This window comes from Pipistrellus kuhlii, unplaced genomic scaffold, assembly GCF_014108245.1.
Source record: "Pipistrellus kuhlii isolate mPipKuh1 unplaced genomic scaffold, mPipKuh1.p scaffold_m20_p_37, whole genome shotgun sequence".
NCBI classification, from domain to species: Eukaryota; Metazoa; Chordata; class Mammalia; order Chiroptera; family Vespertilionidae; genus Pipistrellus; species Pipistrellus kuhlii.
Genome location: NW_023425537.1, coordinates 3,318,119 through 3,344,781, shown reverse-complemented (window position 1 = coordinate 3,344,781; position 26,663 = coordinate 3,318,119). Strand labels below are relative to the sequence as shown.

Here is a 26,663-nt window from a genome sequence, read left to right as displayed (position 1 = left end):
GCAGGGGTGATAGTGTTGGCTTCATCTGAAGGAAAGAAGACATGACTAGCAGTTTGGCCAATGACTGGGACAGTGGCATTGCACAGACCCCAACACCATAGCCATGGGAGCCGCTAACCTACGCCAACATCAATGGGCACCAGTAGGAGCAGGGCCCCACAAAGCTGTCAGTTTTCACACTGGCAAAGATTCGGTGTCCTAGTTTGATGCTAAAGTACTTTTTTATGGGGGAACGGTCCCAAAATCCAAATTTAATCTCAGTGATTAAAACATTCAAATGAGAAATAAAACACTTGAAAAATCTATTGGATATTACTCAAATATAAGGTTTCCACTATTATGAGTTTTTGCCCAAAGGAGTTTCAAGAGATGTTTCTGGTGCTAATAGCATCATCTTTCCCCAGGAGACAACTCTGAATGATGCATAAACTTTGTGTGCTTGTTTGAAATCAGTTTTATTCTCTCATAGTCACACCTCACATGTAACTGACATTCAGAGCATGAGCTCTGGGTTCAGTCCCACGGTTGTTCCTATGCGAGCAAGAGAGAAAATCAGCCATGCAGTTCCTGGTACTCGGTTGCTGTCCCTCTTCTTGTAGGCACTTGGAAAAGAAACAGTGGGACTTTCTAGAAATGGTAACCGTTGTATTTTACTAAGTAAGATCCCATAATGAATGTGTTTATCATATTTAGATGAGGCCTCTTGCTCTCGTGGTTCCACCAGTTTCCTGCTGGCCTGAGTGCATGCTGGGGCTCCTTGTGCTTAATGAATGTTAATTAATGATGACGAAGACCTTTTAGGAGAGGATTCAACTGCACAGTCCACCTAAGCTTTCAAGTGGGTTTATAAGAAGCACATAACATAGAGTGAACACTTGGAAAAGCATGAATACACATCATCTCTGCTTTGCAAGAGGAAAGTTTATTAGAAGATGTGCAAAGGGACTGGGGAAGTGCGAGAGAAGGTCAAAGCAACAGAGAGAACCACAAAACATCTCAGATGGCACCATCATGGCCCAGACCTGTCTGATTCTCAGGTCAGACAGTAACTACAGGAGAGCAGCCTTGAATGAAGAGGATCAGGCAGGCAAGGTTCAGAACCAGCCACATGCTGGGCATATGTTCTTCTAGATCAGGATCGATGGTGATGCCTGCGGGGAATTCCTGCGGTAATGGTTGTCAGAGAAACAGGGCTGGTCCATCTGTGGTCTTCTGTCTTCTTGCGATCCTCCTGCTGGCACCAGGATGTCTAGCACCCAAAGGTGCCGCAGGGCCCACAGCGGGTTCGGGGGCCACAAGGGGCGCAGGGATTGGTGACGCAGGGCCCAATGGGCTTGTCACATGCGTTGGTCGTGGCGCAGGGATTGCAGGGCAGGCTGGAACACAGAAGCACTAGCTTGTTAGCATGAGAGGGCTGATTTCTTTTTTTTAAAAAGGAGGCAACTCAACCCAAGAAGACATGGGGACAAGAGGAATTCATTCTCTGACACCTTAAGAAGCCAAGCTTCTTCTGATCACCCCTTATAAAAGTCAAACAGTGGTGGCAGAAAAGAGCCACGCCTTGTGTTGTAATCCCAGCCTTCGCTCTGTAACCCTAGAGTTGTGGACAAGTCACTTCCTCCCTCTAAGCCTTTGCCTCCCCCCTAAAACAGGATTAGTATGACCTACCATACAGAATTGTGAAAAGTCCACAAGACTATTCATAAAAATTCTATGTTAGGGGACAAATGCTGGACCCTGAGTTACTGAGTTATCCTCCCTTTTGATGTTCAAATGCTCATCTCAATGATGGTTGTATGATCCCCACTCTGCCTGCCTCAGATAGGATCCACAAAACAATGAACTTGGGTGCTTGGGTTAAATCCCACCCTGAAGGTACAAAGCTTTATTTACCCCTCAGCATCCAAGTCAAGTCTCTCAAGTATCTTTAGGACCAGAAAATACCTTTAGCCCAGGTTACGGTAGCAAAAATACCATATATCTGGTCTCCAAAGATGTTGGCTTCTGAAACTTGACTTGCAAAGTCCTTAACGTATCCCTTCAGTAGAACTGGCCGTGTGCTGCCTGTGGGTACTCACTTGCAGTCCTCACTCTCCAGAAGGTTCCGATATGTGGCGATCTCACACTCCAGCCGGGCTTTGACATCCAGCAGCACCTGGTACTCCTGGTTCTGTCGCTCCAAGTCGCCCCTGATCTCAGCCAGCTGGGACTCCACGTTGGTGATCATGCACTGCACCTGGGACAGCTGGGAGCTGTAGCGGGCCTCCGTCTCTGTCAGTGTGTTCTCCAGGGAGTCCCTCTGTGCGGGGGAGAGGAAGAATGTCACAGAGCTGCTCCTTTAGCATGTCTCCCATAGGCCTCCATAGACGTCACAAGCTTCCAGAGTTAAAGAAACTATGACCCAAAGGGCTGCCCTGTGAGACTGATTCCCGACCTCACTTTCTCACCAGTAGGTCTGAACAATACCCACCAGGTTGTGCTGGGCCTGCAGCTCGATCTCCAGGGCATTGACCGTGCGTCTCAGCTCAATGATCTCCGCCTGGCAGGTCTGCAGCTGCTCTGAGCTGGACACCACCTGCTTGTTCAGCTCCTGGGTCTGAAACAACAAAGGTAAGAGACAGGATCAGACCCTGCCTTAAGGGTCCCGAGGTCCTGGGTGGCCATGTGCCAAGATGCCCACCTGGTTGGTGTACCATTCCTCCACATCTCTGCGGTTGGTCTCCACCAGGGCCTCATACTGACACCTGGTCTCATTGAGCACACGGTTGAGGTCCACGGTGGGGGCAGCGTCCACCTCCACGTTGAGGCGGTCTCCAATCTGGCAACGCAGGGTGTTGACTTCCTGGTGGAGGAAGGAGAAGGAGTGAACCCACAGAAAAAGTTTAAAATAAACTCTTTTTGAGGGAGTTTGGTGTGGTTGGAAGATGTTTGCACTGAAATTTAGGATTTATGAATTGAATTTCAGTAGATGGAAAACCCAGCTAAATTATGTTTTGTGATTCAGTCCTCCTGTCTGAGCCTCTCCTCATAAGTATCATGTGGTTACTTGGTTAAATGATTGCTAGTGTTTCTGCCCACTCCAAGATTCTATTATTTTCTCCCGATTTTCACTTTTCTGAGTGATAAGCCTAGCATGATAACTGGTTTATAATTGTTGCTACTTAGATATGGAGAAATGAGCTTTACCAACTCCCATTTATTTCATGTCTCCTACCATCCTACACTATCTGTTAAGGGTTGTATCCTCATCATCACAACATCTAATGTTTGAGACACGCATCTGATTTCCTAGTATTGCATTCAACCATCAGGTCAGAATCAACCATGATTTGAATCAACCTTCATTTCTCCCACTTTCCTCATCCATCCATTGATCTATCCATCCATCCAACCATCCATCCAATCATCCATCCATCCACCCACCCAACCACCCATCTTGGTTTCTAACATCTAGGGTGACACCTAATACAAAGAGTTTGCTATCTAGTTCCAATCTTATTCATTTGGCATCTTATTCCAGTCTCAGTCATTCATTTGGCACATTATTCAGAAGATAACAGATCTTATCGAACAGTAGAAAGTATTTTAAACATCTTTGACTGGACTATTCACTACAGGTCTGGCCCTAAGTAGAAACAGGTCAACTGACTGCACTCTTTCAGATTTAAAAACAAAAATAAAGAAAGGAGGCCTATGACTCATTTCCTAACAATCCCCCAAATATATTTTGAGCAACCAGCAAAATGCTGTGTTAGCTCTAGGATGCTCAGCAAAGCCCCACCTTCTCCAGCTCAGGGGAGTTGTGGGTCTCACTGTTGGGATGTTGGGCCTGGGTCTCCCTCACCTGCTCGTGGTTCTGCTTGAGGCAGAGCAGCTCCTCCTTCAGGGACTCCACCTGGGCCTCCAGGTCGGACTTACACAGGGTCAGCTCGTCCAGGATCCTGCGCAGGCTGGTTATGTCCGACTCCACCAGCTGCCGTAAGCCCAGCTCCGTCTCGTACCTGCACACATAGCCAAAGGTCCAAAGAGGCTAAAGAGGAAGAATTCCTCCCGGGCTTTCCTTGGCTGACCTATATTTTGAAATTTTTTCAAAGTTTATGAAAGGAGAAAATACACCATGCTGAGTAAAAAGACCTATTTCTTCCCTGAGACTCAGAGAGAAGGTCCTAATATAATAGTAACTGCATTTGTTCTAAGAGTCCATTCACAGGTTGGTGACAGCTATGTCCTGTCATCTTGCCTTTGTCAATGCGTCTAAACTTCGTAAGCCTGACATACAGACTGCCTCGCCCTCCTTTCCAACTACTCTGAGAAGCCATCTGGCGTTGTGAATAGAAGTCAGTCAGATTCAACCTTGACACTGTGGCTGTGGATAAATTCCTTAATCTCTCTGAGCTTTGACTTCCTCATCTGTAAAAGGGGGACCACACTAGCCCTTCATTGGGTGAGCCTAAAGATGGAGAAAGGACATCGGTAAAATTACTTTGTCAACAGTAGGGTTCCGTCAAAATGCAAAGGATTTTATGATTGTGATGCTCAGACTTAGAAAAATTGATCGATTCTCTGACATGGATGTTGCCTCTTTCATTTTCATGGGAGAGAGTAACTAATCTATACTAAGAAATCGGTATGAAATTCACATTTCAAACTTGGTCCAGACATGAAGTTGAAAGAGAGGAAGAATGGGTGGTTTCTTGAGCTCCTTCAAGCTAAACCTAAAATACAGAATCTTAGGTTCAATGTGAGGGGATCTGGACACATTGGACCTAACTAAGCCGGTGTAAGAATCCTCCCATGGCATCCGGACAGCTTCCGCTCACGTGCTCCCTGGACAGAGTCCGTCACTTTGCCATTAAGCCTGCCCCGCACTAGACTTCTCTGGTCATTAGAGAATTCTCACTTGGTCCTGAAGTCGTCTGCGGCCAGCTTGGCGTTGTCGATCTGTACCACCAGCCGGGCGTTCTCCGACTTGCTGCACAGGATCTGGAGCCAGAATTAATTATACCAAGTGAGTTACACTAAGCAAGAATGCCTTGTGTCTTCACATGAACAGCTATTTTAATCCAGCCACATAGATTCGAGTCTTCTTGGATGTACAGTTTGGGGATAAAAGGGGGTTTGATCGAACTGATCATTTCAAAACTAGAACAGTGGAGGGGAAACGTGCCTGCAGTCAGGAATTCTCTTCTTGGTCTGTAGCTGGCTTCCTGTAGGCATTGAACATCCTGGGTACCAGGCCTCACAAAGTGGGACCAGTGCCCCAGTTTGCTTAGGATTAGAGGGTTCCTGAGATGCTAAAGCCAGGAAGATCCCAGGCAAACCAGGGCAAGTTGGTTATCCTACTCCCAGACCCACGTATTTGCCCTGCTGACATCTCTCCACTCTCCCCTCAAGTTACCCTGGCCAAGGCTTTTGTGCACAAAGATTCTCCCTCTACTGGAGTGCCTGGGGATGCCCTTACCCACTTAGCAAGACCCCTTGCATAACTCACATTCCCCTCCTTCCTCGGCTCTTAGAGGGGTCACTTCCTCCGTGAGCTCTCACAGTACTTTGCCCTTAGCTAGTTATACTTCTTACCGCCTTCAGCATGGTCATTCATTTCCACATTTCTCTTCCCTGTTGTATCGTCTTAGTTCTTCACCCCTCACTCCAGCACTGAGCCTAGTACTAAGAGTGGGTCAATATGCATGCTCTTCAGATTGCACAGCTCTTTCTGGCATTCACTCTGTCAGAACTACAGAACTGTGGGCAGTAGATCCCCTCTGAAAATCAAGAGCTCATGCAATTGGCATAGCGCTCATCCTTCAAACTCTGCTTGGATGCTGTCTCTTCCGGGAAGCCCTCCCTGATTTTCACTATGTAGTAAGTCCCACTCTGTGCTGCCTCTTTACTTATCCCCACTTCTGCTTCTGCACTTCTGGCCCTGAATTCTCATTTTCATGCATGCCTGCTTTAGAGGGTGGTACAGTGTCTGTGCCTATCAGTGAGGCTCTGGAGTCAAGGGCCCTTCTGCTGTTTTTAGTCTATTGCTACAGTTTTGAAAGCTTTGACTATTTGAGAATTCACTAACAAAATTCCTATTTCTGAAAAATAATTTGGTTGCATGTTTTGTTTTGTTTTTAATGGTATAGGCTCCGAAAACAAGACCAGGATAATAGGTTATCATAATAGAATTAAAGCATCTGATATTCTAGTTTTAGGTAGGAAACAGAATAAGATTGCTATGACTGATTTCAGTCTAATGCCTTGCCCTCTCCCTAGTCTGTACCTTTTCCTTATGAGGCTTCCCACCCAGATGTCCAGACTGCTGGGTGGGCCACACCTGCGTTGATGAAGTCTCTTCATCATGCTCCACGTTAGTTTGCACAGTGTTACATCCATTCAGAAGCAGGTACGTTGGATTTGGATAAATAGGTCACTATACCCCTCACCTTCTGCTGCAGCTCCTCGATGGTCCGGAAGTAGGACTGGTAGCTGGGGCACATCAGGGGCTCCTGGGGCTGGCAGCGCTCCTGGATGAGGCTCTCCAGCTCCGCGTTCTCCCGCTCCAGCTGCCGCACCTTCTCCAGGTAGCTGGCCAGGCGGTCATTCAGGAACTGCATGGTCTCCTTCTCGCTGCCATTGAAGGAGCCCTCGCAGAACCAGCCGCAGTTGCCCACATTGGCGGGGATGTTGCAGGCCCCGGGCAGGGGGGTGCTGTGGCAGCTGGGGGCCACGCAGGGCCGGGCGGGGCAGCTGGAGCGGCAGCTCAGGTTGGACAGACAGCAGTTGTAAGGCATGGCGCTGGGAGGAAGCCGAGCTCTGAAGGTCAGTGTCAAAGCTGGATTCCTTTTCTCTGGTGTAAGCCCTGGTCCTCTCCTCAGCCTTTATAATTGTCACCCGTGGGTGTGGCAACCACGTACAGCATTGCCCCCCTTTACCCTGATTACCCACTTTTCCATTCATTTTTTAGCCGCCTCACACGAGTCCTTCACCTCATAAAATGTTTTACTCTGGCTTCTTGCTAAGTCAGGACTCCTCACCCATCTTGCTGGTTGGTTCAGTAAGAGCTTCAAAGTGACCAGCCTATTACCTTGTCCACAGGAGTGCTTATTCAAAGGGTTTTGAGGTAGGTTGACAGCTGTACCCTGTCCCTCTCCTCCTCCCCTCGAGTTGGGGGCATATCTGTGCCTCTTTTTCCTACCCAAGGAATGGCCTGTGCCTCATCCAGCTCCTGCTCCATAAGGACTCGGTGAGAAAAACCATCGGTGGAAGCCCATCTGGAAACCAGACTCCTTGGGTAGGGAGTCCTGGAAGCTGAGGCCAGAAAGGACTTAGGAGGCCATCCAGCTCAATGTCCCTTAGCCATGCCATCCAGCGCAGGAGGAGGCATGGCAGCCTCTTCCTAATGGGAGGGAGGGGGGAGAAGAGGTTACAGGACACCCCCAGGCTCCATTTCTGCTCTTCCTCAGTGTTCACAGAACATGAAGAAAACTAACATCTTGGGACCTACAGAAGATTGTACCATGTGCTTACCCACAGTATGACTATTATTAGAATGGCTCCTGCTTTCTGAGCACCCATTGCGCTAAGCACCTCTGATGCATCATCTGCTGCAGTCCTCCCCAAACCCTGCAGGGTTTGTAGATGAGGACAGCAAGCTCCTCCATGGTGGAGCTAATATTCAAACTCCGAACTCTCTGAGTCCAAAGGCCGAGCTCTCTCCATCCCTAAGAGTCTCTCTTCCGATCTTCTCACTACTGAGATGCAACAGTACACAAAAGGGTTGAATTCAATGGGACTCAACCACTCCTAGGCCATACGCTCCCATGTTAGAATGGATCAGAAAATGAAAGCCTGGACTCTACCAAAGAAAATAAGGATGTTTCATTCTAACAGAAGGAAGTCTGCTTGGTGGGGAAGTGTAATGCCCACCAAAAGCTAGAAAAAAGAAGTCCTCGGTGGCTTTGACACCTGAGCCCAGTTCTCCAAAGGATGTGACTGTGAAAAGCCACCGCATTGTTACATGCTTAGTGGCATCTTATGACCATCAATATGTTTTGGCAAACAGATATTCTGCCCTCATGCTATTCCAGACGGATGTAGGAACTATGAAAATTTTATGTTTAATCGACCAGTGCTCAAAATATGAAAATGACTCCTTAAAATACTTCCTATTGGAAGCTCCTACTGATTCCACCCTGACTGCCAATACTCAGATCACCCCTTCTTCAAGCTTGTCCTCACAGCCTGGGACATTTCTTTTGCTCATCTTTATTTAAAGGCAAATCTTCGCCTTCTGAGGGTGTGTTTATTTTTGGAATCAATCAGATATCATTCAGAACCAACTCTAGTGAGTGGGATAAATAACCAAACTAAAGAGCGTCTTAGATGGGTAAGAAACCTGTTGTCACTATAAAATAATAAGATGTGTTTTCTTGGGTGATTCTAAAAGTCATTTCCAAGATGTAGTTTCAAATACACTTTTAGTCCAGCTGGTGTGGCTCAGTGGTTGAGCGTTGAACTGTGAATCAGGAGGTCATGGCTCAATTCCCAGTCTGGGCACATGCCTCCTGCATGCCTGCTCAGTCCCCATTGTGGGGCCTGCAGGAGGCAGTCAATCAATGGTTGTTTTTGTTTTGTTTTTTTATCATCATTGATGTTTCTTTCTGTTTTTTTTTTCTTCTTTGAAATCATTAAAAATGTATATTTTTAAAAATACACGTTCATAAAAGACAGCACCTTTGGAGGAAAGGTGTGCTCTCCCAGAGTGTGTGTTCTGAAGGTGCTGGCATCTTCACCCATGTTCACGATCCACACCTCTCTGCCCCTCCTGCCTGACTCTCTACCTTTCGCAAGAAGTGGAATGGGTGTGTGGGTTTCAAGTAAGTGCCAGACTGACTGAAGCCCTATACTGGCTGAGATCAAATAACATAAACTGAGTAGCTGGATTCATAGGCTTTTCTCTGTCTTTCTCCCATTCTTCTATTCTCCAAGCTTCAAAAAAGGAAAATCTAGACAATGGTACATTTTAAAGAATAGGCATATAGTGTACATATGCCCATGGGAATCCCTATAACCATTACTATAGCTTCTATGTGAGTCAGAATGGAATAATCCAGAGGGGAGTATCCTTATATATTCAATAGTGGAAGGCACAATTTAGAAAACACGACTATTTCCACTTTTGAGTAGCAGTAACCATGATGGCTGCATAACTACATGGTTGTTAGGTAATGATGGTCAAGAGGACTTGGGTCTATGGAGAAAAGAGCCAGGTTTCAAGTAGTTTCAAGACAATTGCTCTTTATTTATTCCACTTACTGTGTGTTGAGAATTCTTGCCTTTGCATAAGCAATGGCATTGCCTCTAGTCAATGACCTTTCAATAAACATGATGAGCAAATCAAATCCTAACAAACAGAAAGGTTTTACACCTGCCCATGTAATTGTGGCAGACGCTGTGGTAAGGCTTTTGGATTCCAGATGTGAGCAAATTGCAGTTGAGATTTAAGGATACTATTTATGATGGAAGCTGAGGCTATTTTCGTGGGAAAGATCACACGCAAACTCATCAGTGGTAGTTAACCAAGGAGTGGAGTCAGGGAAGACCTTCTGCTGAGGCCATCCTCCCTGTGGCAGGACTTTAAAGTCATTAGGATCCTCTCCACCCCCCAAAACCATCTTCCCATGTGGCCAGGTCCTGGCACTTGAAATTCTCACCATGATAAATGGAGACTTGAGTTAGGGTGGTGAACACAAAACAGTATACAGACGTTGCATTATAGAATTATACACATGAAACCTATTATATATCATGTTATTAACCAATGTTACTCGAATAAATTCAGTAAAGAAACATATTGGACCACTTGCCAATTATTGTATTTTAATGTGTACACATGGCAAGGAGAGGCCAACAATAGTATCGATAGGCATACACCGAGCAGGGGGAATGACTTATGCCAAAGACAGATGAAAAGTCACCCACTGGAAATTAGAGAAGCACACACTGTCAGTACCAACACTCCTAGCCCATTATGTTGAGCCAGCCCCAGTGAGAGCTGCTCATGAGATCAGCATATAAGACTTCCATAGACTGCTTTATAAAAGGGACTGTTGCCAGGTTATCAACTTCCCAGCCTCACAACATTGAGGGGAGGAATTGTGATGGTAACCCAAGAACTGAGCCCACAGCTTTGGCTCTGAGAAGATGCTCAAACAGGGTTTCCAAGGAGAGATGTGCAGAAAATGTGCCAGGTCAGTAGCAAGATGCCCTGAGCAAAGAGAGGAAAAGACCTCAAGATGGGATTCTGGGATCATTCCACAAACCCTCCCCAAGGCCACCATTGCTTCTCTTATGCTCATTCTTGGAGTCACAATGGAAATGGAGTCCCAACAGCAGCCAAAAGGGACAAACCACGTAAGAAAAATAATTCAAGATTCCTCATTATGTTTTTAATTCTGCACAGTTTAGAACAGAGAAGTCAAAAAGAACATGAAGTGACCTAAAGCAATGGGACTTAATTGTCCTAGTCTCCTGGGAAAGCTGGACTCAGACAGAATGAGAACCTGTTATGGGACTGCTCTGCAGATCCAAGGGGCCAGCAGGGGCGAAAACGTTTTTTAGTAGCCCACAGAGGATAGAGCAAAGTAAGCTTTATGTTTAGTGTGAATGTGTTGCTTTGAACTTCTTCGATAAGGTCACTATCAAGCTGATGATTTGAGACAGATTGAAAGAGCCACTGAAATACGGCTCCTTTTCCCAGCATCCCATGCACTTTTACATCCCCCATTTTATATTCCCATTGCTGTTTCCAGTGGATTTGTCTGAATTCTCATCTCTGACTTCAGCCCAACTGGCATGGCACAGTGGTTGGAGTTGACCTATGAAGCAGGAGGTCACAGTTCAATTTCCGGTCAGGGCACATGCCTGGGTTGTGGCTCAATCCCCAATAAAAGGTATACAGAAGGTAGCAAATCAATGATTCTCTCTCATTATTGATGTTCCTATCTCCCTCTTCCTCTCTGAAATCAATAAAAATATGTATTAAAAACCAACAACTGTGAGTTCTTTTTACTTCTGTGTCACTTTGGCTGTTCCTCCACTTCTTTCTCCAACTGCTTTTACCCAAATGCCATCTTTATCTTCAAGGACCAAGTTACCCAAGGCAGAACCTCATGCCAAGGCTTTAGAGAGCTTCAGGCCTGCTCTATCATTTCTATCAGTGGTCCCCCAGGTCCCTCCATACTCTAAAACCTTCCCTTGACAATGTTAACAACTCCTGCAGCTCTAACTATAGTTAGGTAACTCCAGTGTCTCTCCCAAATGTAGTCTTTTTTCCAGTTCTTTCCACTCGAGATCCACTGTTGTTTCATTTTCTCCGGCTCAAAAACTTCACACATGTTGACCCATCGTAGGTATCCAATCAGTATTATAGTTACCTTTCACCTCACTCCATTGTTCTACCTCCAATCAGCTTCCATATCTGAAGCTGAGCCTCTGAAACCCACCCCACTCTTGCCCTGCTCATTCTTCCACCTCCACCCATCTCAGTCCTTGTTTTTTACCAGACTCCTGATAGATCTTCCTTCTTTCTCACCTAATCCCACCATCTTCTAGGACCCACCACAACCCAGCCTATTCATAACTGCCTGATATATCATCTGCCAACCTCTGTTACAAGCAAATCTCACAGATAACCACTCAGTGCACTGCCAGATGTGATTTTACCTAACTACTTTGCAGTTGCATCTTCCACTGGCACATATATCCTCTGTTCCAGGCTACAAATTGGTCTGTCAGGCTCTAGACACACCTCCTGCTTCATCTCCTTACCAGGCAAAGTTCATGCTTGGTAAAACTTTCCCTCTTCCCAGTCCTACACACATTCATGTGTCCAAACATATCCCATAAAACTATATTTCAGAATTATGCTAATGCCATGCAGTTGTAGCAGATAGAGGTTGGAAGTATATAAAGTTTTAATGTCCTTCTCATGAATCCTCACCAGTAATACTATTCCCTGTTTATTCCACTGATAGTATTTCATGGTTTGCACTAGATTTTGATCAGATGAAAACAGTGTAGTCAATGAGACAGGCAGACAAAATTTATATAAACAGATTTGGTTTTCAAATCCTGATTGAGTGCTACCTTCTTCTTGGAGCCTCTTCTTATCACTTCCTCAGACCTCAGAAATTCATCATTCTTTAGTTACAACTTTCTTGAGACATTGATTAGTGTGTGGCAGTTATCTCTTTGTCTTATCTACCCTGAACTCTAAATGTGCTGTGGGCCAAGATTGGGGTTCACTTATTTCTGTGTTCTCAGCACCCCTCATTGTACTGGCACACATGCCAGATAAATGATTGTGATTGTGTTGGTGAGATAGCAATAAGTTAAATGGATAATCTATAAAGTGACCGATAGACTTGAGAGTTTAAATAATTCAGAAATGAGGCAACTGGGAGGTAAGGTAGAATCAATGTTTGTTGGAGGAGATTTAATGAACATTGGCCTGTTTTGGAATTATAGGAAATAAAAGATAAAGAGGTCATGGAAGAACATTATATCAATAATATGAGCAAAGACCTTGAGAGAAAAAGTAAACTTGAAGAGAAGGAGACACGCCTGCCTCCATTTAAAGGATCTTTTGATTAAAAAAATATTGGGCATAATAAGTGAGTACAAGATGAACCAGTTTGGCAAAGATAAGTTTTAGTTCCATTAAATGAGCCGTGATGGCCTGATACCAAGTGAAACTGTCCTATGGCAAGCAAAGCTGTAGCTGAGGTGAGAGTGAGATTTCGGCATCATCAGCATAGAGGTGCTAGCTCTTCCTGAATAGGGATGTGGAAAGAGCAAAACAAAGAGCCAAGGATATGGGCATGTCTTCTATTTGGGACAAAATGTGGAAGTTGGCTAATTGAGAGTCCATGGATGGGTTGTCAGAGATAGAAGAAGAGGACCCAGAGTGTGCAGGAAATCACTGAAGGTACATTTTGGAGGAAGGACAGATATGCATATAGGTCATACAGGTGCAGCCAAGATGTTGAGAGGATAAGGTAGCTGTTTTTGAGCAGTTTCTATAGAAGCTGGTCTTCACAGTGTAGGAGAAAGGGAAGCAGAGAATTTCACAGTGTTGAAGGTGCAGTGGGAAAGAGCAGTGAGGTTGGAGATGAGTCTCAGAATTATCAAGGGCCCTGCAGCCAAAACAAGATGGGCATCAAGTGTTGAAGGCCAGGTTTGCTTCATGGTCTTCCCTTGGTGGGAGCCTCCCTGGGGACAGCCTTCTCTCACTGGAAGACGGTGGCTGGGTTCAGTCATTCAACTCACGCCAACATCCTAATGAAGGGGTATTTTTTATGGAGCAGCCATGAGAAGTACTTTACAATGCATGAATATGAATGAGAAACACATTTACAATGCCAGAGAAATAAAGTTTATTGGGAAGTAAATGAAGTAGCCTCCTTGCATTCCAGAGAATACCAAAGAAGCCAGGAAAGCAGGAAATGTAATATGTATGGGAACGCCCTAAAATAATACCTGGAGCTCGATTACAGGAAGTTGGACATCCTCAGATACAGAGACTCAACCTTCAATGGAAGGGAGTTTTTCAGACATTGGAAGTTGATGATGTGTCTTTGCTTGTTGGATCTGGAAAGCATTTCCATGTCTAGAAATATCACAGTTGGCATGGCAAGGTGTCTAAAGGCACCTGAGCTCCAGCGAAGTAGTACCTAGGAACCTTTTCCAGGTTTGATGTAAATGGCTTCATTGTCATCTTCAAAGAGGATGTCAGTATTTAAGTAAATAGCAACCTTTTAACAGGGTCCACAGGAGTTTCCGCAAGCATTGGTGGTGGCGCACGGGTTGCAGGGGAGGCTGGGAGAAAACAGTTTTAGAATGCATTAGGGAGAGGATAGAGAAAACACCAAGTTTAATGAAACAACCTATGAATTCACAGTGGTGGAGTTAGTTGGAATCAAATGTGATTATTACCTAATCCTTTTCCCTTCCCCAGAATGACATGGGTAGAAGTGGAAACTTGTCCTTTTAAAAATATTACCTCTATTGTTAGCTCTCTGAGGCAGGGGATATATGCACTTTACCTTTGACCTTACATATAAGTTTAACTGTCACATGGTAGACACTTGCTTAATGTTATTGGGTGAGTTGAAAATATGGCCGACATGTGAGTCTACAGTGTCATTAGTCCCACATATACTTCCCCAGAAATATTTTGCCTCATACTCACTTGCAGTCCTCACTCTCCAGAAGGTTCCGGTACGTGTTGATCTCACACTCCAGCCGGGTCTTGACATCCAGCAGCACCTGGTACTCCTGGTTCTGCCGCTCCAGGTCGCATCTGATCTCACCGAGCTGCTCCTCCACGTTGGTGATCATGCACTGCACCTGGGACAGCTGGGAGCTGTAGCGGGCCTCCGTCTCTGTCAGCGTGTTCTCCAGGGAGTCCCTCTGTGCAGGGGAGAGGAAGAATGTCACAGAGCTGCTCTTTTAGCATGTCCCTCCTTAAGGTTCCATAGAAGTCACAAGATTCCAGAGTTAAAGAGACTGTGACCCAAAAGGCCTATTAGTGACTCTGATTTCCTGACTTTCTCACCAGCAGGTCTGAACAATACCCACCAGGTTGTGCTGGGCCTGCAGCTCGATCTCCAGGGCATTGACCGTGCGTCTCAGCTCAATGATCTCTGCCTGGCAGGTCTGCAGCTGCTCTGAGCTGGACACCACCTGCTTGTTCAGCTCCTGGGTCTGAAACACCAAAGGTAAGAGACAGGATCAGACCCTGCCTTAAGGGTCCCGAGGTCCTGGGTGGCCTCGTGCCGAGATGCCCACCTGGTTGGTGTACCATTCCTCCACGTCCCTGCGGTTGGTCTCCACCAGGGCCTCATACTGACACCTGGTCTCATTGAGCACGCGGTTGAGGTCCACGGTGGGGGCAGCGTCCACTTCCACGTTGAGGCGGTCTCCAATCTGGCAACGCAGGGTGTTGACTTCCTGGTGGAGGAAGGGGAAGGTGTGAACCCACAGAAATAGATCTGCTATCTTCCTGCAATAGTCAAAAAGTTCACTGAAAAGAATATCCTGACTTTTCCAAAGACTGACACAGATATTATATAAAAATAAACCCAAATAAGGGTCACATCTATTCCTTTCTGGGAAAACTGAAATACACCTACATCTCCTATAAGACAAAGTCTTAACTCCTGGCTATGCGCAGGTCCTTTGTCATTTCCTGTCACATCCCTCCAGGTACCACATGCCCAGCCATACCCATTCATGGGCCGTTCTCAAATATACCTCCCTCTGCCACTTCGTGTCTTTGTTCAGCTCCCTCTCTCAGATTACAACACCCAAGTACTGAAGTTTTCCCACTCTCCATAACATGCCTCTGAGAAGAGTTACTTTCAAGCAGACTGGATTGTTCTCAGGGCTGCTCATACTAGTACATTTCATCTAGCACTTATTTCCCTCTGCTGGGATTATATGATGTTTTTACATTGTTGTCTCCCCAGACTAGAGACAAGACTGTGGAGCCTTTGAAGAGAGGGGCTATGTCTTATGTCTTTTTTTTCTTTTTTCTTTTTTCAATCTCTACCACCAAATTAGGGACCCAACAGTGGCCAACAGAGAACCTGGATTTCCTTCCTCAGCACCTTGTTGTACACTATGGACATAGCGTCCTTATTCCCTGAACTGGCCCTGAGTTCTTCAGAGAAGGTACCAACCAGGGGTCCTAATGGCAAGTGCCTCCTCATACCTGATGCTGACGGGTTAACTCTGAAGCCTATTGTTGTTGGTTTTTCCCCCCTCTCACCTCCTCGTGGTTCTTCTTGAGGCAGAGCAGCTCCTCCTTCAGGGACTCCACCTGGGCCTCCAGGTCAGCCTTGCACAGGGTCAGCTCATCCAGGATCCTGCGCAGGCTGTTTATGTCTGACTCCACCAGCTGCCGGGAGGAGCGCTCCATCTCGTACCTGCACACACATGTTGGAGTGGGAGGAGGAGCCAGGAAGGAAGCCCATCTCCCTGCCCCATGTCCTGTTGGAATGGCATTGCCTTGCTGTCTTTGAACTGACACAGTGTTCCATCCCTTCTTTTCCTTGTGTTCCTTGATCTCTGCATGAATAGTCTGAAGGGGACTGGACTCATCCTAACACCCAAAGGTGCCCATGGGGATTCCTGGAATGGCGTCTCTCACTCTCCTCTCAATGTTGTTGGTTAATATACCACCAAACCAATCCATTCTCCAATAGTTAACTTCAATTTCTGAATTCCGGAGTTTAAGAAGGACCAATAGGAACTGAAGAGTAGATAGCATATGAATCTGGGCTCCAGCCATCAGAGGAGAAATATAAAGGGGCAATGGCTTCCTCTCCTCCTCCAGGCAACATTAGGCCCACCGGGCCAGGAAGGAGCCCTAGGGACATTGGTGGTTACGTGGCCGAAAAGCTTCAACATACTTGGTTCTGAAGTCATCAGAGGCCAGCTTGGCATTGTCGATCTGTATCACCAGCCTGGCGTTCTCAGACTTGGCACACAGAATCTGAAAACAAGGTTCCACTGTGAGGACCCCATGAACTTGAGAACTTCTTATTGTTCAAAGACATCCAGCTGCTGCTGTGCCCCCACATACCCCGCCCCTCACCTTCTGCTGCAGCTCCTCGATGGTCCGGAAGTAGGACTGGTAGCTGGGGCACATCAGGGGCTCCTGCTGCTGGCACCGCTCCTGGATGCGGCACTCCAGCTCCGCATTCTCCCGCTCCAGCTGCCGCACCTTCTCCAGGTAGCTGGCCAGGCGGTCATTCAGGAACTGCATGGTCTCCTTCTCGCTGCCATTGAAGGAGCCCTCACAGAACCAGCCGCAGTTGCCCACATTGGCGGGGATGTTGCAGGCCCCAGGTAGAGGGATGTCATGGCAGCTGGGGGCCACACAGGGCCGGGAGGGGCAGCTAGAGCCGCAGCTCAGGTTGGACAGACAACAGTTGTAAGGCATGGTACTGGGAGAGGTGATGGAACAGCAGACGAGCTGATGGAGGTGGATATGGGTGAGGTTTGAGTCTCTCCTTCCTCCATGGTCCTTTTATACCCTTTATTGTGGCTGGGGGTTTGGCGTGTTGCATAGTTTTCTTTCCTAATGCTTCAGGTAATTTTTTTTCTCCAAAATATGCTTGTTAGATGCCTCCACAGAGTCTTCCTTCATCCCATAAAATTATTCCATTCATCTTGTGTCACACGGGCTTCTCCTGGGTACTGATGGTTGGTAAAAACAGAGTTTCATCAGGTGGCTTCAAAGGAGACAGAATCATTACAACTCCAAATGGTCCTCCCCATTACTCAGAGGGGAGGATAGCCAGGGACATGGGGTGGAGTTGTTTGGGACTCCTCACCCATGAGGACCTGCCACTGGAATCCTTAGAGAGAGAGTTCAGAGTAAACAGTCTACTGGTGGCCATCTTCTCCCAAGTGTATTCACATTTGTGTTCAGTACAACTTGTCTTTCAGCAAAAATTCATCCTGTATCAGCTGCAAGGATCCTGAGCCTTACTCTATGAGAATATTAGTTGGGGGCTTAGAGAATTTGTCAGTAATGAAGAGTCTGAAAATAATTGAGTATTTATGGTTGGGCAATGAAACCAGTGGAATGGGCAGGCATAGTCCTAAAGCAGAGTTTAGCCTCTTGCCCTTTTTTGTAAATAAAGTTTTATCCGCACATAGTCATGTTCACTCATTTAGACATTATCTGTGGTGCTTTCATTCTACAGTGGCAGAGTTGAGTAGTTGCAACAAAAACCATATGGCATGAAAAGCCTAAAATATTTACTATCAGCCCTTTTCAGAAAAAATCTACCAATCTTCATTTCAGCAATGAGTTTCATGGCTTAGAATCAAAGAATTTTATAGTTCGAAGGATTTGAATTCATGGAAGAGAAAACGGAGGCACAGATAGTGAGGAAGGAAGAAAATGAATCCCAATAGATCACTTTCTAGTCAGGTAGCCTATGGGACCCTTCACACACAGTGTTCCTGTCTCACTCAAAGAGTTTGGATTCTATTGCTGTCATCAATATCATTGATGAAGACTCTGAGACACTGGGGAGAAATTTAACTTGTCCAATGACACATATAGGTAGGTTCAAGTCTGCCTGGGCCATCCTACCTCATTGTGAATTAGAAGAGCAGTTGCCAACCTTTCAGACCTCAAGGACCACCAGTGATCCTTGGACCATCAGTTGCCAACCACTGAACTGGAGATATGAGTCAAGGACAAGGTCATGGAGTGTCCAAGCACAAGAACTGGAAGAAGACACAGAAATGAGATCATGAATTTTGATACCAGCTCCAAGGACAGACATATTGCTTTGCTCCTCAGTAGAATGGAGGTTAAAAGTGACAAATACCACAAACTTGTGATGAGGTGTGATGCCTGGAAGTAATGAAATGGGCTTTTATAGAGGAAAATGCTGAGACTCCTGGGCAGTGCTCTCCCACCTGTAGATCTGACAGCAGTCTCAGGCCTCAAAGGGCTCCAGCAATGACTTTGGCCCCAGGTACGAGGATGAAAAAAGTGCTTTATCTCTATTCCATAACTATAAAATTTTCAGGGAAACAGAAAGGAAAAGAATCAGCAAAAATATTTACTAGCTTGTAAGCCTGGGGAAAAGTCAAACATCGGAGAGTGATATGCCCAGTGGGCTTAGAGTTCAGACCAAGAAAGCTCAGGAGCCAATAAACCAGATCATCAAAGAGCACTCACTGGACATGCCAACTGAGAAGGGACCTGGGGCCCTCATCAGAAGATGGTCCTGGGCCATAGAGTATCAAATAGAGCTGAGTAGAAAATACACTCCTCTCGGAGTTGAGTGGGGATTTAGAAAAGAGTATTTAGAATAGTCCAACTCAGACGGATAGGGAGTCGAATCGAGGTTGTTCCAGGGGCTCAGGGCAGGTAGGATTGAGAGGTTTAATGAGTAGAGTTTCAGTTTGGGATGATGAAGTTCTGGAAATGGATAGTGGTGATGGCTACAACAGTGCTGAATGCATGTAATGGCCCTGAATCGTACACTAAAAATGGTTAAAGTGGTACATTCTCTGTTATATGTATTTTACCACAATTTTAAAAACATAATGAAGGTATGGGTGGGCCTGTGCTCCTTTCTGCAGGCTCCAGGGAAGAATCCATTTCCCTGCCTTTTTCAACACCTGGAGGGTACCTGCATTCCTTGGCTCGGAGGCCCTTCTTCAAATCCTGCAGTGATGGGTCAAGTGCTTCTCCTGTCACATCGCTCTGACCTATGTCCACAGTCACATCTCCCTCTGTCTCTCTTGTCCCTCCCTCTTCCACTTTTAAGAACCATTGTGATTACATTGGGCCCACCAGCTAATCCAAAATAATCCCCCAATATAAAGGCAGCTGGTTTGCAATTTTAATTCCATCTGAGACCTTAATTTTCCTCTGTGTGTAAATTAATATATTCCACATTCCTAGAATTGGGACATGGACACCTTTGCAGGGGAGGAGAGCAGGTATTCTGCCTACCACATGAGCTTTTAGAATTACTTCAGCATTATTGTAAAATACTAATATATGTAAGCAGGATATGCAATCAATGAACAAGCAAAATTAGGCAGGACCTCTGAACCGAACTTGACCTTGGATTTGGAGGAAATCACAGACTTGGTGGTGAACCACATGAGAGAAGGAAGTTCAGGTCAGAGGCTTCTCACAAACCAAGCAGCCAAACATGCAAATCTGAATCCATCCCGAAATTCAAGCTTTGAAAATAAGGATTAAAAAAAAAAATCAAGGGGAAAGTTATAGTAGAAAGAATAAATAGTTGCTTTATTTAAAAATATTTTTTAATCCATTTTATTATTTTAGTACACAAGACTGTGTTCCACTAATGTGGGGTCTGATACCAGCCTCAGGAAGCCTGGTGTGATGATCAAATTAATGGGGAAAATTAGACCCCCCTTTGGTCTCTGATCCCTTCTTCTGAGGTTTTAGCAAATAGATGCTTATCACTTTCATGGCTCTTCATTAGAATTAAAGAAAGATCCCCATTCTCGATGAATGCTACTATCCCCTTCAGTATCCCATGATCTGCTTGCCTCTCCAGCCTTTGGTCACAAGGCCAGGGACCATGGCTTATAACAGCACTCCCTGGGGATGATTTTTAAGCCTTTTAACAAATTGTGAATAACTTGCAGCCAGGACTGTTTTTATGTGTCTTCCCTCTCTGCAGCCTAGGGTCTGCATGGAGCAGGTATTCATCAGGTACTGGTTGGACTGCATTGAGAAAGGCAGGGATATCAAGTGAGGAGTTGAGGAGTCTCTAAGCCTCAGAGCCCAGAGGGGAAACGAGCAGCTGAAGCCCAGGCTGGTAATGACCCACCTACACTACACAGGGCATACACATCAGAGGGTCCCTTCACTAGGTGTTCCTGAGGTTGTGGGACCCCCCGTCATCCAGGTGATACAGTGCCGGGCCCTATAACTTCCTGCCTAGAGAAGATGAACTTTCCAGAGCCTCTCTCTTTCTGGCCTCCAGCTCATGCCTTTGAGTACAGTCAGCTTTAGGAGATGTCCAGGTCAAGAGAAGGGGGTGGGGAGAATCTATTATAGGAATGGTCAGGGAGAGAGAGGAGCCATAGCTCTGCAGCTGCCCTGCCCTCCCTCCTGCCACCCAGCCTCACCCATGGGTGCCAGGCCAGCCCTCTGCCCGCTGGGCATAGAACGGCTCTGTATGCAAGAGTCAGTCATTATATGGCCTGACTTTCAAGTGGCTTTTTATAGAGTTCTCCAGGGGTGGGTGTGGCGAAACGAATGAATACCAATGAGAAAGGCATCTGTTTTGCCAGGGAAGTCAAGTTTATTAGGAGGTTCCAAGGAAGGCTGCTGGTGCTTGGGAGGGTTCTCTGGACAGGCAACAAAGGAACAGACCCTGGTGAAGGCAAGGCTGGGCAGGGAATGAATTATCTAGAGTAGGTTGGGTGAGTCTCCAGCCACGCAAATTGTGTCTTCAGCCCGTGTGTTGAATGAACCAGGGCAAGGCCAGGTCAAAGCTCCGGAGCCCTGGGCCTGCCTCCTGGCTCCTCTGGCAGCCCTTAGTGCACAAAGGGGCTGCAGGGTCCACAGCGGGGGCGGGGGACGCATGGCGTGCAGGGAGCAGGGGGAGCACAGGGGGTGCAGGGATTGGAGACACAGGGCCCAATGGGCTTGCCGCAGGCGTTGGTTGTGGCGCAGGGATTGCAGGGCAGCCTGGCAAAAAGAATGATGTGGAAAGGTGAATTGAGGGAGGCTTATAATACGTACCAGAGAGACCCCAAGAATGGAATGCCCATCTGGACTTGGCCTGACCAATAACAGAAAGGCTAGAGGCTCAGTGGTTACAAAGCTGAGGGTCAAATTTCACATGGTCTCCCTACCATATAACGCCAAAATTCTAGACAGAAACTCTGCAACTCTGGCTTTGACTCCCAACACTATCTATTCCCAGCTGGTGACCTTGAGAAAGTCCCTGAACTTCTCTCAGCCCAGTTTCTTCCCCTACAGACTGGGGTAAACACTGATCCAGCCTGCCAGCTCTTAACTGTATGTAAGGCCAGATGAGGTAGTGAGTGGAAATGTACCATCTACAAAACACAGTATTATAAGACGTATGAAATATCATCAATATTATCACATTAGAATATAAAGACTTGGCTGTACAATTTCAGTTTGTACATTAAACAATTCTTTCCATTTTATGTTTTTAATGATGATCATGTTGTGTTTTCTGAGTTCTGCTTGAGCCTGTCTGTGTGAAGTCATAATTCCATTTCCAAGGCATGCAATTTTTCTCTGGAGTCCGTGTGTGTGTGTGTGTGTGTGTGTGTGTGTGTTCATCAAACACCCCTGGCCAAGTACTCACTTGCAATCCTCGCTCTCCAGCAGGCCCCGGTACGTGTTGATCTCACACTCCAGCCGGGCCTTGACGTCCAGCAGCACCTGGTACTCCTGGTTCTGTCGCTCCAGGTCACTCCTGATCTCAGCCAGCTGAGACTCCACGTTGGTGATCATGCACTGTACCTGGGACAGCTGGGAGCTGTAGCGGGCCTCTGTCTCCATCAGCGCGTTCTCCAGGGAGTCCCTCTGTGCGGGGGAAAGGAAGAATGTCACAGAGCTGCTCCTTTAGCATGTCCCTCTGTAGGGTTCCATGCATGTCATAAGCTTCCAGAGTTAAAGAGACTGTGACCCAAAGGTCTACCAGTGACTCTGATTTCCCAACTTTCTCACCAGCAGGTCTGAACAATACCCACCAGGTTGTGCTGGGCCTGCAGCTCGATCTCCAGGGCGTTGACAGTGCGTCTCAGCTCAATGATCTCCGCCTGGCAGGTCTGCAGCTGCTCTGAGCTGGACACCACCTGCTTGTTCAGCTCCTGGGTCTGAAACAACAAAGGTAAGAGACAGGATCAGACCCTGCCTTAAGGGTTCCAAGGTCCTGGGTGGCCATGTGCCAAGATGCCTACCTGGTTGGTGTACCATTCCTCCACATCCCTGCGGTTGGTCTCTACCATGGCCTCATACTGACACCTGGTCTCATTGAGCACGCGGTTGAGGTCCACGGTGGGGGCAGCGTCCACTTCCACGTTGAGGCGGTCTCCAATCTGGCAACGCAGGGTGTTGACTTCCTATGGATTCAGAAAAAGCTAGAGTGACTGTCCTCAATGAAGAAGAGACTCAAAGGAATGGCATTGTTTGTTGAAGCCTGTTAGTCTATTTCCTTAGGAAAGAAACAGTGGAACACTCTATGATGGTTCAAGGCAAAGTGATCTGTGCTCTATATGGCCCAGCTCTCTCCTCACCATGACTGTGCCATCCCACCAGGATTGAAAGTACAAAATATGACCATAGGTGTTGACACATGGAGCAGACTGACACTTCTCAGAGGGGAGAGGAGTGGGGGGACTGGAAGAGATTAGCCACATAACATATATATATATATGTATGTATGCATAGCCCATGAACACAGACAACATTGTGGAAAAGGCCAGGGGGGTCATGCAGTTGGTTGTAGGGTAGCAAAGGGGGAGGAAATAGGGGACATCTATAATAGTGTCAACAATTTTTTTAAAAATACATATTTTCAAGGTCCTGCTTGGATGCTACTGAAGTCCACTTTCCCAGTTTGCATCAAATAATTCTTGCTATCAAGTAAGAGAATAATTTAATCCCAGGAGAGAGAAGAAGGAGCCCCAGATTATTCTCCACCAAGGCTTTGAAAGAGTAGACTCTTTTGGCTCTTTGTGGTGAGAAATTACTTCGCATAGCATGAATACAATAATAGACCCTGGAATATCCCTGCCAACGTGGGCATTCTGCGACACGGTAACCAATCACAAGCTGGTGGAAAGAGACAACTTTCTGGGACCATGTATAGGTTCCATCTCTTCATTTTTCCTGTCATTATGAAGTGTGGGTGTTTTAAAAGGAAATCACTAAAGCCACCTCAGCAAGAGACTAAATAAAGTTTTTTCATTTCTCATTTCTGGCCTCACCTCTTCATGGTTCCTCTTGAGGCAGAGCAGCTCCTCCTTCAGGGACTCCACCTGGGCCTCCAGGTCGGCCTTGCACAGGGTCAGCTCATCCAGGATCCTGCGCAGCCCATTCATGTCTGACTCTACCAGCTGACGCAGGCCCAGTTCTGTCTCGTACCTGCACAAGGATAAGATCAGAACAGTAAATGGCAGACCTCCAAGACTCCCAGGGATGATCTTTGATAACTCCATTCTTCTTGTCTTTCCACTTTCTGCAATGAGTGAAAGCGGGAGACAGAGGGTTCTGGAGGCTTTCAAGACCCAATATGGATCCAAAAAGCAATAGACTGATTTGAGCCCTCATCTCTTTCGGTGATTACTTTGCTGTGCTCCCCTCAATCCCCGCAGAATCCTTTGTGACCAATGGATCAAACCATTGTTCAACAAAGCTCGGGGAGTCCCTTTTCTTTTGGAGATTAAACAAAAGAAGTGAGACCCAGTGCACACTCTGAAAGAACTCACTTGGTCCTGAAGTCATCTGCGGCCAGCTTGGCGTTGTCAATCTGCACCACCAGCCGGGCGTTCTCAGACTTGGTGCACAGGATCTGGAGAATGAGAGGGCGCTTAGTGAGGACAATAAAGAGGAGAAGCTAGAGTCAAGATGACCACACTTCTCTACCACAGATTGACAACCAAGGCCCCTCACCTTCTGCTGGAATTCCTCGATGGTTCGGAAGTAGGACTGGTAGCTGGGGCACATCAGGGGCTCCTGCTGCTGGCACCGCTCCTGGATGCGGCACTCCAGCTCCGCATTCTCCCGCTCCAGCTGCCGCACCTTCTCCAGGTAGCTGGCCAGGCGGTCATTCAGGAACTGCATGGTCTCCTTCTCGCTGCCATTGAAGGAGCCCTCACAGAACCAGCCGCAGTTGCCCACATTGGCAGGGATGTTCCAGGCCCCAGGCAAAGGGGTGCTGTGGCAGCTGGGGGCCACACAGGTCCTGGAGGAGCAGCTGGAGCGGCAGCTCAGGTTGGGCAGGTAGCAGGTGTAAGGCATGGTGCTGGGAGGGAGCAAGTCACCCAGCTGAAAACAGAGTCCCAGCTCCCCAAGGAGCTTGTAGGACTTCTTCTTCTAGGACCATTTATACCCTCTCTACAGAGGGTGTGGACATCTTCACCACTTTTCAAATGCCCTTCCCTTCAGTCTGTTATTTGTCTTCCTCATAAGAGTCTCTTGTCCCATAAAATTCTTTACTTGAGCTTCTTGCTAAGTCAGGACTTCTTCTTCTAGGACCATTTATACTCTCTCTACAGAGGGTGTGGACATCTTCACCACTTTTCAAATGCCCTTCCCTTCAGTCTGTTATTTGTCTTCCTCATAAGAGTATCTTGTCCCATAAAATTCTTGTCCCATAAAATTCTTTATTTGAACTTCTTGCTAAGTCAGAACTTCTTCTTCTAGGCCATTTATACCCTCTCTACAGAAGGTGTGGATATCTTCACCACTTTTCAAATGCCCTTCCCTTCAGTCTGTTATTTGTCTTCTCATAAGAGTCTCTTGTCCCATAAAATTCTTTACTTGAGCTTCTTGCTAAGTCAGGACTCCTCTCAGTACACCTATGAAATCAGACTTTTGTGGTAGACCTTCAAAGAGGCCACACAGTCTAGCCCAAGTAACTGCCCTTGTTAATTGGGAGTTGGTCTATCCAGTGTCATTTCTTTTGTGTCATGTGATCCTGTAAACCCATAATCAGTCCCACCTCATAGCCCACCTGGCATCTATAGGGAGGGACTGGGATTGAGTCAATGAAGAAATTGTATGAAGTGGCAGCAATGGGCACTCTTTCCATCTACTTTAAGAGTCGAATCCTTCAGCACTGTAGAACCCCAAGCCTTGGAAACCAGGAGGTGGATAGGAATGGCTGAGAAGGTGGGCAGGTGTTTGTTTAATACCTCTTGTATATCCCTTAAAGGGATGGTAGAGCGATTTCAAAGGTAGAGGCTTTGATAATTAGTTGGGGATCAGGGGAGTTTCTGGAGGAAGAGATCATTTCAAAAAAGAGTTGAAAAAATGCAAGCTGGGAGATCCATACAAATGCATTTCAATTACCTGGGAGAAGGATCTGGAGACAGGTAAGAAAGGAACAAGAAGGTGACAGTGGACTTTTCCACAGGCGTTCATAGCATTGGGACAGAGTAAGCGGGTAGCTGGAAAAGTCTAGAGACAGCCTGGGGGTGGCTTCCACAAGCATGAAAACCTTTGAGGCTGATCCTAAAGCATCATGTGGGTTGATTTCACATGCCATCAGGTTCCCATTTTGGCTTTAAGATAAAAAAAAATCATTCCAAAGTTTCCAGTGAAACTCCCTAACGTTTTGCCCAGTTTGCTAAGTGAAACTGATACGCCAGGGAGATGTACCGATTCTGTCCTGGGCTTCCCATCCTCAGCCTTTCTCGGTTACAAGTAACCTGGTTTAAGAACCAAAAGTTAAAAGGTACCAGGGACGGCTCTGTGGTCATGTCACTGAATCCAAGGACCTGTTCACAGGGAGAGAAAATGCTGAGATGCCGCATAAGCAGGGGAGGGGAGGTAGCAAAGCAAGCCTGGAGGACTTGGGGTTGATCTGAGAGATGAAGAAAGGCACCAGCAGGTCTGAAGGCAGGCATCAGGAGGTCTGAGGAAGAGGTGGCCAAAGTTCGGAGTATATATATCAGTTGCATAATTATAGGCATCACTGGGCACCCCTTGCATCTTGGGTAGTAGCACCCCAACCTCCACTGTGGCTTTGGCTGCCAGCCAGAGTGGCAGCTTTATTGACAACTTATTGGAGTCCTCCTCCCCATCAAGCTTTCATGCCAGTATTCTTACGGCTGTCTGCTTGAATCTCAGATAAAAGGTCCTTCATCTACCTTCTCTAAGGTCATTATCGCCACTTCCTATAATGCCATTAAGATGCTCCACTGCACTACAAAGAAGCCCCAGGCTTCCAATAAAATCAAATTTTCTTTGTTTTCCTCAAAGGCAATTAAAGGAGAAGAAATAGATGGGTGCCAGGGCAGGCATCACCGAGACTCTCCAGAGCAAAGGCACAAGGTTGGGCCGTAGGAAGCTCCTGTCTCACTTCATCTGGGCTCGGGACGAATGG

General features: G+C 46.6%; 3 protein-coding genes across 3 annotated transcripts; all 3 read right to left on the bottom strand.

The window, feature by feature from the left end:
• Window positions 1–901: 901 nt before the first annotated feature.
• On the bottom strand, window positions 902–6,824 carry LOC118702135 (keratin, type I cuticular Ha3-I). The gene is made up of 7 exons (XM_036407794.1): window positions 6,432–6,824; window positions 4,901–4,983; window positions 3,845–4,001; window positions 2,681–2,842; window positions 2,471–2,596; window positions 2,079–2,299; window positions 902–1,376 (listed from the first exon to the last, which is right to left on the bottom strand). The coding sequence occupies exons 1-7, from the start codon at window positions 6,777–6,779 to the stop codon at window positions 1,250–1,252; spliced, it is 1,224 nt and encodes a 407-aa protein (XP_036263687.1). The 5' UTR covers window positions 6,780–6,824; the 3' UTR covers window positions 902–1,249.
• Window positions 6,825–13,416: 6,592 nt separating this feature from the next.
• On the bottom strand, window positions 13,417–17,123 carry LOC118702103 (keratin, type I cuticular Ha4-like). Its single transcript, XM_036407749.2, is given in 8 exon segments — window positions 13,417–13,866; window positions 14,240–14,460; window positions 14,629–14,754; window positions 14,839–15,000; window positions 15,821–15,977; window positions 16,464–16,546; window positions 16,649–17,050; window positions 17,052–17,123. Coding segments are annotated over 8 exon segments (1,284 nt in total). The 3' UTR covers window positions 13,417–13,805.
• A 3,728-nt stretch (window positions 17,124–20,851) lies between these two features.
• LOC118702134 (keratin, type I cuticular Ha1) lies at window positions 20,852–24,633 on the bottom strand. The gene is made up of 7 exons (XM_036407793.1): window positions 24,227–24,633; window positions 24,043–24,125; window positions 23,542–23,698; window positions 22,513–22,674; window positions 22,303–22,428; window positions 21,915–22,135; window positions 20,852–21,262 (listed from the first exon to the last, which is right to left on the bottom strand). The coding sequence occupies exons 1-7, from the start codon at window positions 24,572–24,574 to the stop codon at window positions 21,109–21,111; spliced, it is 1,251 nt and encodes a 416-aa protein (XP_036263686.1). The 5' UTR covers window positions 24,575–24,633; the 3' UTR covers window positions 20,852–21,108.
• Window positions 24,634–26,663: the final 2,030 nt, after the last annotated feature.